The 12,163-nt window shown below is 33.0% G+C and overlaps 1 protein-coding gene across 2 annotated transcripts; it reads left to right on the forward strand.

Moving 5' to 3' along the window:
- The first annotated feature begins 771 nt into the window (after positions 1-771).
- On the forward strand, positions 772-11,939 carry LOC113849065 (actin-related protein 4-like). 2 transcript variants are annotated; one of them, XM_027478658.1, is made up of 21 exons: positions 772-1,038; positions 1,118-1,209; positions 1,347-1,438; positions 1,542-1,718; positions 1,828-1,901; positions 3,193-3,273; positions 3,361-3,421; positions 3,522-3,571; positions 4,623-4,677; positions 5,328-5,405; positions 5,505-5,558; positions 6,116-6,169; positions 6,243-6,303; positions 6,717-6,768; positions 6,940-7,006; positions 8,806-8,868; positions 8,962-9,024; positions 9,517-9,579; positions 10,518-10,582; positions 11,262-11,330; positions 11,503-11,923. In XM_027478658.1, exons 4-21 carry the CDS (start codon positions 1,563-1,565, stop codon positions 11,546-11,548), a joined length of 1,212 nt encoding a protein of 403 aa, XP_027334459.1. In that variant the 5' UTR covers positions 772-1,038; positions 1,118-1,209; positions 1,347-1,438; positions 1,542-1,562; the 3' UTR covers positions 11,549-11,923. The 2 variants fall into 2 exon arrangements, with proteins under 2 accessions (XP_027334459.1, XP_027334458.1); XM_027478657.1 differs by lacking the exon at positions 1,347-1,438 and having other exon boundaries at positions 11,503-11,939.
- The last annotated feature ends 224 nt before the right edge of the window (positions 11,940-12,163 follow it).

Genomic DNA, 12,163 nt, shown 5'->3' on the forward strand with positions numbered 1-12,163 from the left:
TCAAGTAATATTATGTATTTATTTAGTTTAAATATGTTTGTGGTGTCCATATATATTTTTTTAATCAAATTTTATTTTAATTATTTTTTAGTTTCTAGTATTTTGAAATTCAATATTTTTAATCTTTAATGATGACTTGGTCTCACAAAATTGATATATGGTATAAAAAACTGAGATGCGGTAACTTTTTAACTAACCACATCATCATTAAAAATTTTAAATTTAAAAAACAGAAACTAAAATAAAAAAAATAAAATCCAAATCTCATAGTAAGAGCTTATTTTTACTCCATTAGGTATGGGAAATGGATGAAGACATTATTTAATTACAAGTCCTTGCATTAATTTCAAATGATATTATCAAATAACATTATTTTATATATAATTTGGAAAATATATTGTACCTTTTATGTCATTATAATTATTCTAAGAATTGAAAATATATTGAAAATGGTGATCTTGTTGAGAGCTCAATAATCTTTACAAAAGAATAATTTTAAATTCTTCTACTCTTTATTCTTTAAATCCTTTTAGTTAAATAAATAAAATAAAATAATATTTTATATAAAGTAAAAAAAAAATTGAACGTGATTTGAGCATCCATAATATTTAAATTAAAGATGTATTTTATATTGTAATTTGATTTAACTTTTATCATTAAAATCGAATCAGATCAAAGTAAATTACATTTTTTATAATTTTAAATTATATTTTTATAATTTAGAGGAAAAAAGTTAGTTGTAAAAGTAACAGTTGACTGTGGTCTGTGATACTCTGATTTGTTTTTGTGGGCTTATCCAAGTATCGTAGCCCCTACCATACCCTAATTTTCTTTCTTCAAACCGCGCGCGCTCCTCACTTCCACTTCGTCCTCCGACTACGTTGCCGGAAATTGCCGCGGCGGCGCTCCTTGTCGCCGCAGCTCCGTTCTCTCTCTCTTCTCAAACCCTAGAGAGAGCAAAATTCTAAAACCCTGAAATTCGAAAACCCTAATTCTCTTGTCGAGTTCGTAGGATAGTTACAGCCATGTATGGCGGTGGTGAGTGTGAAACCAATTCTTCTTCTTCTTCTTCTTGCATGATGTGCACTCAATCTTCTTAATTGGCTTGAATTAACAGATGAAGTATCAGCAATAGTAATTGACTTGGGTTCACACACTTGTAAAGCTGGTTATGCTGGTGAAGATGCCCCCAAGGCTGTGTTTCCCTCTGTAAGTGTGTTTGCTACACTTTCTCTTTATATGTGGCTGCATTTTTTTATTTTTGTTGTGTTTTCTGTTTTACTGATATTGTGAATGGCTTATAGATTGCTCTCTCTTTTTGTTTTGTTTTGTTTTTTTGTCGGTAGCATGAAAGTGTTATTGTGCTCTCAGTTGATAATGAAGTGTGCACTGGCATCTTCTGTGGTCATTGGCTATTACTGCTTGATAGTGTAATTAGGTGCATGAATAATTTATAGTTCGTTAGAATAAAATCTGGAAAATTTATGGAGGTTTAATCATTGATTATGAATTGGTGGTTGTCTTGGCATGTGTGAACTTAGGTTGCTGGGGCAATTGATCAAATGGATGTTGATGAAGCAGATAATGCTGAAAAGAACTCTGCCTCTCCTGCGGAATCCAAGAACAATCTTAGAAATGCTGATTCTGATAAGGGCAAGGGAAAGAGGAAACTGTATGTAGGATCCCAGTCCTTGGGGTACCGTAGAGACCATATGGAGGTAACCTTTTTAATGGTTTTCTTGATTAGGCTCGGATTAGTAATTTAAGGACTTTTTATATACTGAATAGTTGTAGTTGTAACTTGTTGGTTTCTTCCAATGCTCTCAGGTGCTGTCTCCGTTTAAGGATGGAATTGTTGCTGACTGGGATATTGTTGACAGCATATGGGATCATGCCTTCAGGTCAATACTGATTCTATAATCAGACTATGATCTGTGTTGTAGGAGTTGATTATTGTTTTGATTTCTACAATTGTTTTTTTCATAGCATATGTGAATGGCATTTGTTTAGGTTCTTTGGCAGCACTGGTGATTCCTTTTTTAATTAAAATCCCTTGATGATTCTTTTCATAAGCAATGGTCTCATTCCCATGAGTAGTTGACCTGTAAGTCTGTTAACTGTATCTCTAAACTCTAAAGTACAAAAATACACAAGACATTCAATTAGGATTGGATGGATAATTAGTCTTTGATACTTGATAGCAAGGTAGTTAACATCGTAAATCAAATCATAATATTTGACAAAATTCATATATACGCTTATAAATTCATATTATGAATATAAAATAGCATCAATTAGTAAAACAACCTTTAAATCAGTAAAAGCACTTAAGTAAAGTAGCACTCACAAATCATAATTTGTATTCTATAAGAATGTCATGCATCGGCATGAGTAAAAGTAGACCAGAACAGAAAAGATGCAAGAACAACAGCACTAGACTCAAAGTCAGCAATAGCAAACTGCTGCACACACTGGGAGGACTGTTTAATTGACAACGACATTAGGGTTCAAAACTGTTAGAGGCAAATTGGGTGAAAAGAGATATGAAAGAGGCGTCAAGTACATTAGGTTTCAACAAATGAGACTTTTCGAGGAAGTTTCAGAATCAAAGTGAAATTGTAAAATCTCACAATTTGAGGGATTTTACCATTTAAATTGGGATTTTACAACGATTTTACTCAACCATGATTTAAATCGGTAAGGCTTCCAAAATTGTAAAATTGTAGGATTATATGATTCAAATTGGGATTTTCATTACCATGCTTGATAGTAATTAAGATTCTTCTCCAAATATTAGTGATCCATACGCCATATCATAAAGTTCATCAAAGTGTCTTTTGGGATGGCTGGTTAAGACCTGATTCAACTGTGCCTTTTTAAGTAAAGATGGACAACAAAACATGACCTAGGGATAGTTAGCAAGTGTAAAGTAGCAATATTTGGGATCACATCAAATCACAAGTTGCACATTTTAGTTACTTTGGATATGTCCTACAAAATGGTTAAGTGGAATAAGGCTTCTTGTTGGTGGTGGCTCTTTTTGCAAACATGGTTAAGTGGAATTTGTTAACGGTGTAATGCTTCTTTTTCCCTTGTTTTTGATGGTTCCATTTAATTTTTGTAAGTTGTTATGTCATATACCTTAGGAATTATTTTATTCGTCACTGGGCTAGCTTTCATTTTTTTCGGTAGGGAGTGCCTATTGATTGATCCTAAAGAGCATCCTATGCTCCTTGCAGAGCCTTCCTCTAACTCTCAACAGCAGAGAGAAAGGTATTCTCATTATAATTTATTCTCTAGAATCAATACAGCTCAATTTAAAGCATTGATTTGTATAATTCAGTTTTTTTATTATTGCAGGACAGCAGAGCTTATGTTTGAGAAGTACAAAGCACCTGCCTTGTTCTTGGCAAAGAATGCTGTTAGTTCTTCACTGACCTATGCCTATAACTTGCATAATATATGTTATCGAGTGAGGATGAAAAACTACTGAAAATTTAATCCATGTATTTGATGTACAGGTTTTGACTTCTTTTGCATCAGGGCGTGCTACATCATTAGTTGTTGATAGGTAAGAGATCATGAGGTTATTGAATTGTAGTTTTGTTCTTACTGTGTGGTAGTATCAATACGGACATGATCTTTTTCTACATTTCTAAATATCAATTGCTTACTTTTTAAGATATTATGTATGGAATACCTGAGTCATAGTTGTCTTGTTTCATTATTTGTACATGTCCTACATTTGCGAAATATAGTAGGATGATAGGAATTTGGGTTTAGAGAAAAAAAATATAATGGTGATCAAGCTCCTTACAAGCAGAGGTAGCTTTCAGTTGAGACTGAAATCACAAAGAAAGTGAAGGAAAAGAAATAAAATAACGGGAGATTTTGGAGAGACACAACACCCCACCCATCCCAAAACCTCTGCTCCTTTCTCAATTCTTTCCTACCTCTCCCAGATTCTTCCCTCCCCCTTTTTCCTTACTCCTAACCAACTCCCTCATTTTTCCACATTAAATGCTATGTAGTCAATCTTGTGTGGATTGTTACAACCCTTTGCAATGTAAATTCCTCTTCTGTTCCACTTACATTATCCTAAGTAGTAGTCATATACTTTTATGAGGCCCTATAGAGAACATCGCTGCATTAGACTTTGCTTTAGTAGGAGGATAAAGGAAATTTTATTTATGTAATTGCAATCAAAGAGTTGAGAATGACACATAATAAAATATATCTTTGTATTTTCGTTCTGGAATATTTTTCTTAGTTATAACAGTTAACGGAGAAATAAAATATCAAGAGGCTTTTACTTATTCTGAAACGAATGTTGTAAAATAAATGAGTGAACTGTGTATCTTCAGTTGCAGAATTAAAGTCAAAGTTTCTTTATAATGTATAATTTTACATGTCTAAACTCAAAGATTTTTTGTTTTGCTGCTTGACCATTTATGGTCATCATTTGGGTTTGGTAATAAGCAACTTGAAAAGGAGAGGGAAATAGAGCAACCTTTAAAGTTTAATATATTTGTTCTATATTTATTACTTTTAATATGTCATATATAATACTGGACGGAAGCATTTGCTGATGAGAAGTTTTCTTCAATAATCTGTTGTCTCAGTGGTGGAGGATCAACTACAATTGCACCGGTACATGATGGTTATGTTCTTCAAAAGGTATTTCTTATTAATGAATCACGTAGAATTCACTTGATAGCATGTAACTGAATTGATCCATATTTTGATTGAAATTTCAATATTTAGTTTGTTATCCAATTTCTTGTGTGACTTTAATTGTTCCAGCTACCTGAGTTGATCTAATTTCTTTTATCCACTGCTCTTTTTGATTGTAGAAAGGTTTTAAGGCTTAAATGGTGAAGCAGGTTATAGATATATTTGAAACAATGTGATTATTTGATTAATAATTGGATTTATATAATTAAATATATGAAAGCAAATCTCAAAAAATAACCTGGTGGTAAAGTCTTCTAACAGTGTAATTGCTATTTTTGCCAATTAGTAATAAATAGATTTATAATTGTGTAGTCAAATGCAAAGAACAGCTATATATAAGCTATCATTTGTATACTACTACTCAATCATTAGTCATTATGTTTTACAAATATACAACTATTCAAAATTGTAAGACAGACTGGCTGTGTATGTGAGGCACTAATGCTTGCCTAGGTAATGTTTCTGAATGTGAGTCTGCATATTCATGTCTAAGAATTTAAGATCTCATTGTACTCAATATTTATGTTTGAAATTTGACTAATGCTATTTGTCTTTCTGTCTGCTCGTATTTTCTACTTTGTCTACAACATAAGGCTGTGGCAACCTCTCCAATTGGAGGAGAATTTCTTACAGACTGCTTGATGAAAAGCTTGGAAAGCAAGGGTGTCGTGGTGGGTAAACATTAGCTATTATAATTGTCAGTGATCATCTGACATAAAATTGCTGTGATTTTATCTGTCTGATATTTCCCCTTTTTTTGTTTGTCACAGATAAAACCACGGTATTCCTTTAGGAGAAAGGAAATACGCCCTGGAGAGTTTCAGGTATGATATGTTTTCCTTTTAATGATCTGTGAGTAACATGACTTTTTTTCATTGTTTTCCCTAAATTTTGAACTTGGGCAGTGTGGGGTTCCATCCCTTGTGTATTGTATGTACTATTTGTGCCTTCAGCACATCCGATGGTTTCAATAATTCATTTTTTCCATCTCTTTTATCTGAGTGGTCTTCTCAAATCTTGGTCAATTGTGGATCAAATTCTGTTACATTTGCATGTGCCAGTACACTGCTGCTAGTGACATGAACTGAATAATATACCTCATGTTAGCAAATTAATTTTATACTTAAGGTATCAAAGAGTGAATGGTGTTAGTAGATATAGAAGGGTGCGAACAAAAGATAGTTTGAGGTGTAATTATCTTAATTTACTTTATTTGTTTCAATTACATACATAACCCTGCATCTTTTTGGATACCTTTATCAGTTCCACTGAATTTGGTTTCATGCATTTACCTTTCAATATGATGTTGGCTGTAAGTGCAATTCTATGCATAAATGATTATTATTTCTTATTATCTTTTTATTTTTCTGAATCCCAACAGACTGTAGATCTTAATTTTCCAAATACAACTGAAAGCTACAAACTCTACTCCCAGGTCTGTGAATGACCATGTAATATCTGATTACTTGTTGCATTTCTTTTAACTGATGACCGTTGTCTTATGACAGAGGGTGATTGGTAGTGATATCAAGGAATGTGTGTGCCGTGCTCCAGATACTCCATATGATGGTTCGTCTACCTCTTGTTCTCATCTCATATAACATTTTGCATCTTACTGGCCCTGTGCTTGTGTTTGAATCTTAGTAGTCCTGTGCTTGAGTACTTTTGTTTTTTCAAAGGCATTTGTGGATAAAGTTTCCTAGTTTTTATGGTGGCATTGGCGTATTTTTATTTTTTTTTTCCTCCTTTCTTTCTCTATGTATACCTTAGATAACTTGATTGGTCATGCCTCTTGTGATGTGATTGGCTTTATTTGGTCTTTGTGCTTTCATTTTGGTCACATATGATGATTTTTCAATGACAAGCTTATATAGATCTTTTTAGTTAGTTCTTTATAGCTCTAGAAGATGCTTTTAACGTTGTAGTTCCAATAGAATTGTGGTTTTTGTGTGTGACTTCCATTTTTCCTCTTTATTTGACAGAGAGTGCATATTCAAACATCCCAATGACCCCATATGAGCTTCCTGATGGCCAGTAAGTTGAAGTCATTCTTGTTGATTGGAACAGTGAGGAGGGTGGAATAAATGAAGTTTCAAAATGCCTTCTTTTATGTGCTACCACATACTTCATAGCCTAATTGTTGCTTTTGGTTTATCTGTAATTTAATTGTCAGAGGTGGTTGTTTGTGACATGCTTTTTATTTAGGACAATTGAAATTGGAGCTGACAGATTTAAAATTCCAGATGTTCTTTTCAATCCGTCTCTGGTTCAGGTGTGTGACTTGCACTCAAAGATGTGAATAATTTACTTGTTCATTTAATATGAAAGATTTATGATATTGCATGTTCTTTGGAATATGCTAAGCTTTGGCAATGTTGTCAAAGGAAAAAGGTGCCCTTAATGCACTAAGGACTTTTAGTGTCTTTAGGTGAGAGGTGCTAAAGGCACATGCCTTACCGAAGATTGGTTTTAATGATAAAATAACAGATAAAATTCTTGCTGTCCAACATTTCTTTGCTCCAACCTCTTTTAATGTGAAAGCAAGAACCAAAAACAATTCAAATTCTATCATTTTGAGATGTTTTTAATTAAACAAATTATAAATTTGTTATATTAATTATAAAAAAGTTATGTTTGTGTGTTGTAAATAGATAGAATAGAAAGTGACAACATTTGTAAGTGATCCATGCGGCATCATCAATACAACAACAACATTTTGAGTGATCCATGTATAGGTTTCAACAAGTTTTACAATAGCTGCAACATCAGTATGAAAAAAAAAAAAAGCAGACAAATATAAGTGCTACATGGGGCATGGAGTCAAAAATAGAAAAAAGCACAGGAGCAAAGCAAATAAACCAGACGGATGGAACAGTGGTGCTTGGATATTGTATACAATAGGAACGGTTATAAACATCTTCCTCGGTGGTGGAAACATAATAAATTCAATAGTTTGAAATTGTCACAGAAAGTGCCAAATCATAGGCAAGAGAAAAACAATTGGAAATTAAAGAAGGTAGCTGTTTGATTTAATGGGATGATATTTTACACCATGTTACATAGCTCCAATTGTTGTAGTTGGTAAAAGCTCCTCTACAGTGAATTTGTTTTTAAAGTTTCCAGGGATGTATTGACCTTTAAATTTTTGTGGGTTAGTAATGATGTAATTTAAGTTAAATTGGATACATTCTTTCTCACTACACAGGAGTCTTTTCCTATGTAATTCATATGAAACTGACAATTTTTATGGACCCGGGTATCATCAAGTGCACTACCCATTACTAGTCAGGTGCTCATATGGAACCCCTCTGCATTAAGTAAAAAGCATTATCAAGGCGTGAAAACATGCACCACAAAGAACAAAAAGCGCTGGACCCTTGCCGTGCCTTGCCTATGGCATGCCTTTAGGCTTTAACTACAGTTGGAAATCCAAGATTATAGGGACTATATGGCAGACATGTACTGTTATTGGTTGAATTTGGTTTAGGAAGTATCTTGGTTGTCATATTGGGATTTGAATCATGAAGGGAAGGTGTATTTTTGAAACTGTTAATCTAAATGTATGATGAGTTGTAAGATTCTTGATAGCATAATTTTTTTTTTTTGCATAATAAAACTTAACAAACATATGATAAATTAGTATCATCAAGCTCATAATCTGCAATAGAACCCCAAAATAAATCAAGTCATAATAATTTTAAAAGAAGGAATTCAAGGACACTGACTGCATGGGTGTTCAGTCCCTAAAAGGAAACAGCAGATCACTATTTTTTAACATATAATCTAATTATCATAACACCTAGCAATGCCCTCTGAGATTCTTTTCATTTTGGATGCAATATATCAAACAGTTTAGCTTCTTCAAAGCATCTTTTTTTCTCTCTTCCTGTTGTACCCTGGTTAAATTTTCTTGCAGACTGGTTGGGTGTTGTAGTGCACAATCTTGCTAGTTCATTTTTTTTTTGTTGTACTTCTATTTTGTTTTGTGGTTCTGTAGATTATTTCAGAATCAATATTCCTGTTCTGTTGTTCTGTGTACTAATTTTCATATTTTGTCAATGATAATTACAGTCAATTCCTGGCATGGAGAGCTTTACAGAAATTGCTCCTTCAGTTCGTGGCCTACCCCAATTGGTAATCTAATTTTATGTAAATTTATTTTAAGTATATCATTAGGTTTTAACTTGCTGTTGCTGATTGTTTTACCATTCTTTTAAATATTTGCAGGTCATAGAAAGCATTAATAAATGTGATGTAGACATTCGAAGAGAATTATTTAGTAGTATACTGGTAAAGTTGATTTTTTTTTGTCTCTCTCTTTTACTGTGTATGCATATACTCAGGTAGTTCATATGTGGAGCTTAATTTAATTAAGGATGGACATTTTTGGTGTAATAAAAAAAGAAACAGATACAGGATAAGGCTGCATACTGTTTAACCAATCCAGACTCCACAATGATCAGAGTTTTATAGGAACCTCATGCAGGGTGCTATCCCTTTTTTTTTTTTTTGGAGAATTGTGAAGTTATTTTGAGATTGGGATGGAATTGTTACCAACATTAGAGTTTCATGATATTGCATGAAAGTTGAAACTTAATACTTTTATCTTGATTGGAATTTAATTTTTGACTTGTATTTTTAGTCAAATTACCTTTACTCTGATCTTTGACCAACAAATACCTGCTGAAACCATATGATATGCTTATATATTATGTATACTTTATGCTCCTTGTAAGTACCATTACTTGAGAAATTAAAGTGTATTTCATTTAAAACATGCAGCTTGCTGGTGGTACGGCTTCTATGCAACAACTGAAAGAACGCCTTGAGAAAGACTTGCTAGAGGTATAGTTTAACAAATGAGCCCTTGTCTATTCTATCCTCTGAATGGCAATTTGGTTGGGGCTGAGTTTAAATACCTTTGAAGCTTAGTTTACAGTTAGACTCAAGAATTTTTTCATTTATGTTGTTTTCTTGTGTGGTGATTGTTAAGGCATAAGGACTTAGTGCATCTGTCTATATCTTAATTTTAAAATTTATGCCAAAGTTTTTTGTCTTGCCATTTTTTGTAGATTTGGACTAGGCATAGAGGGCTTGTGGAATTTTTACTGCTTTTATTTTTTTCATCTTCTTGTTACTTCCAGATGAAATTTTGATGAGCAATCTATGCTTGTGGTTTCCCTTGGGGTGTTTCTACGAGAGCTCTTTTGTGCTAACGTTTTTTTTTTTTCCTTTGCCTGCTTTTGGGATGGAATTGTGCACGATCTTTTATGTTAATTTTCTAGTGAATTACCTTTATCATAAAGAAAACGTATCAGTGACTAGGAGAATGAAAAGGTAAAAAAATTTAGGGAATTTAAATGCTTGGGAGGTTTAACTGGAGATACCCTCTTGTCAATTTTCATCAAGTGTTTAAAGCTTTATAAAATTTGTTGATGAAGTAGCTTAAAACATTTTATATTTATTTCTTTAATTGATATATTGTGTTTTAAGTGAAAACTGACGATGTAATTGTGAAGCACAAGTTTCTGTAAGATACTGCCTAAACTGGATTAAAAGCCTTTAGCCAAAGCTTCTGCGGCACTGTTAAGAGAAGACAATTAAGTTTAAAACATATACTGAAATTTCTCTCAGGAATAAGATTTGAGTTCATATTATAGAATGTCTACACATTTGATCTTTTTGAATTAAGTCATCTGGTGGCATGCGATTGTCTATGTTCTTTAAGAAGTTGGAATTAATTCTAGTTGTAAAAATTGACTACAATTTCATTTCTGATTCAGGAGTCCCCTCAAGCTGCTAGAGTTAAAGTATTGGCCAGTGGAAATGCTACTGAAAGAAGGTTTAGGTGCGATATCTATCTTTATGTTAATGCACTTATTATGGTTTTGGTGTTCGATGACATTACCGTTTCCTGGTTATTTCCTGCGACTGAGTACTCTGGTTTATTATAAATTCAACAATCTTTTCCCTTTTTTATGGTTAATTTTAAGCCTTCAAAATTACACATATCAGCATATAAAATAGCTATGATTCTATTCATCTGGGAAGCATTGTTTACGCTATCACATTTATTAGCAAATTTTCTTTGATCTTTATTCTCTATACATTGGTGGTGGAGTTTAATATCTTAAATTAGCACTGAATATAAACTTAATATTTTCCTAACGAATTTATATGAACACTTATTTGTTTGTATGTCTCTATTGATGTCATTTGAAAATTCACTTATCAAATTTAAAAAATGGCTAAATTCAATTTCTAGGTAGTTTGAAACTGGCACTGGATGATGCATAAACCATTTTAAATTGTTTGATCGGTCTAGTCTTCTGGTTATGCCTTGATGTAGATTTTGTTTTCTTGTTAATGTTAGGTTTGAATCGCCCTCTTCCCCAACCGCTGATTATGCTTCCATTTTTGTCCAATATAGGGGGGAGACTCAGATTATTGTTTTATGTGGGAATAATTGTTGATGCATTATAATACTGTCTCCAGTTCTAACTCAAAATGAATGACTTTTTATGCAGTGTTTGGATAGGGGGTAGTATATTGGCATCCCTTGGCTCCTTCCAGCAAATGTGGTTCTCCAAATCCGAGTAATTACTGTTCACCAATCTTACGATTATACGAAGGCATTAATTTTCAAATGCATTTCACATTGGCAATCTCTTTTTCCCCTTTTATAATAAGAAAAGGAAAACTGAAATTGTGCTTCCTAAATTTCTCGTTAAGAATAATTTTTAACATAATCATTTTAATGCACTTTAGGTATGAAGAGCATGGAGCTTCGTATATCCAAAGGAAGTGTCCTTGAGTTGCTAGTGGTACGCGTATAAGTTATTTTCCTTCCAGTGGTTATCTTGATGACTTCAGGAAGTCCTATGAACACTGAAGTAGTGCTTATCTACTAATGGATTTTTCATTCCTATTAATGGCCATTCCCATTAGATCCGATTCTAACTACATTATTGACCTCAGTATGCATCACAGCCCAGCTATAACTAATCTATATTGATGTAAAGTAAAGTGTGCCTAGAGTCTGTCTGTAACAATCTTCATTTATCAGATTAGATTTCTCTTCTCTATACGTCTCTATTTTGTCTTCTCTTTTTTTCCCTTTCAATTTTAGGTATGTTTTGTCATGACTTGAACCTGCGTTCTTATTGAGCAAAAATAAATAAATAAATAAAAGTTGAGTTCATGACTCCTGGGTAACAGACACGTGCAAGCCTCTAAATCTACAATTTAGCTATAATCTCACAAATAAAAAGAGCCTCTAAACCTATCTTAAATAACACTTGTAGAAATTTTCTTAGCGCACACAAACAAATTTGTTAAAGATCGATGCCGTATAGTGGTGATCAACAAAACCAACAAGCCACTGATCTACGAACACAACACATCGAACCCAGGTACGTCGTTGTAAGAA

Source organism: Abrus precatorius, unplaced genomic scaffold, assembly GCF_003935025.1.
Source record: "Abrus precatorius isolate BTA unplaced genomic scaffold, Abrus_2018 Scaffold9, whole genome shotgun sequence".
Lineage (NCBI taxonomy): Eukaryota > Viridiplantae > Streptophyta > Magnoliopsida > Fabales > Fabaceae > Abrus > Abrus precatorius.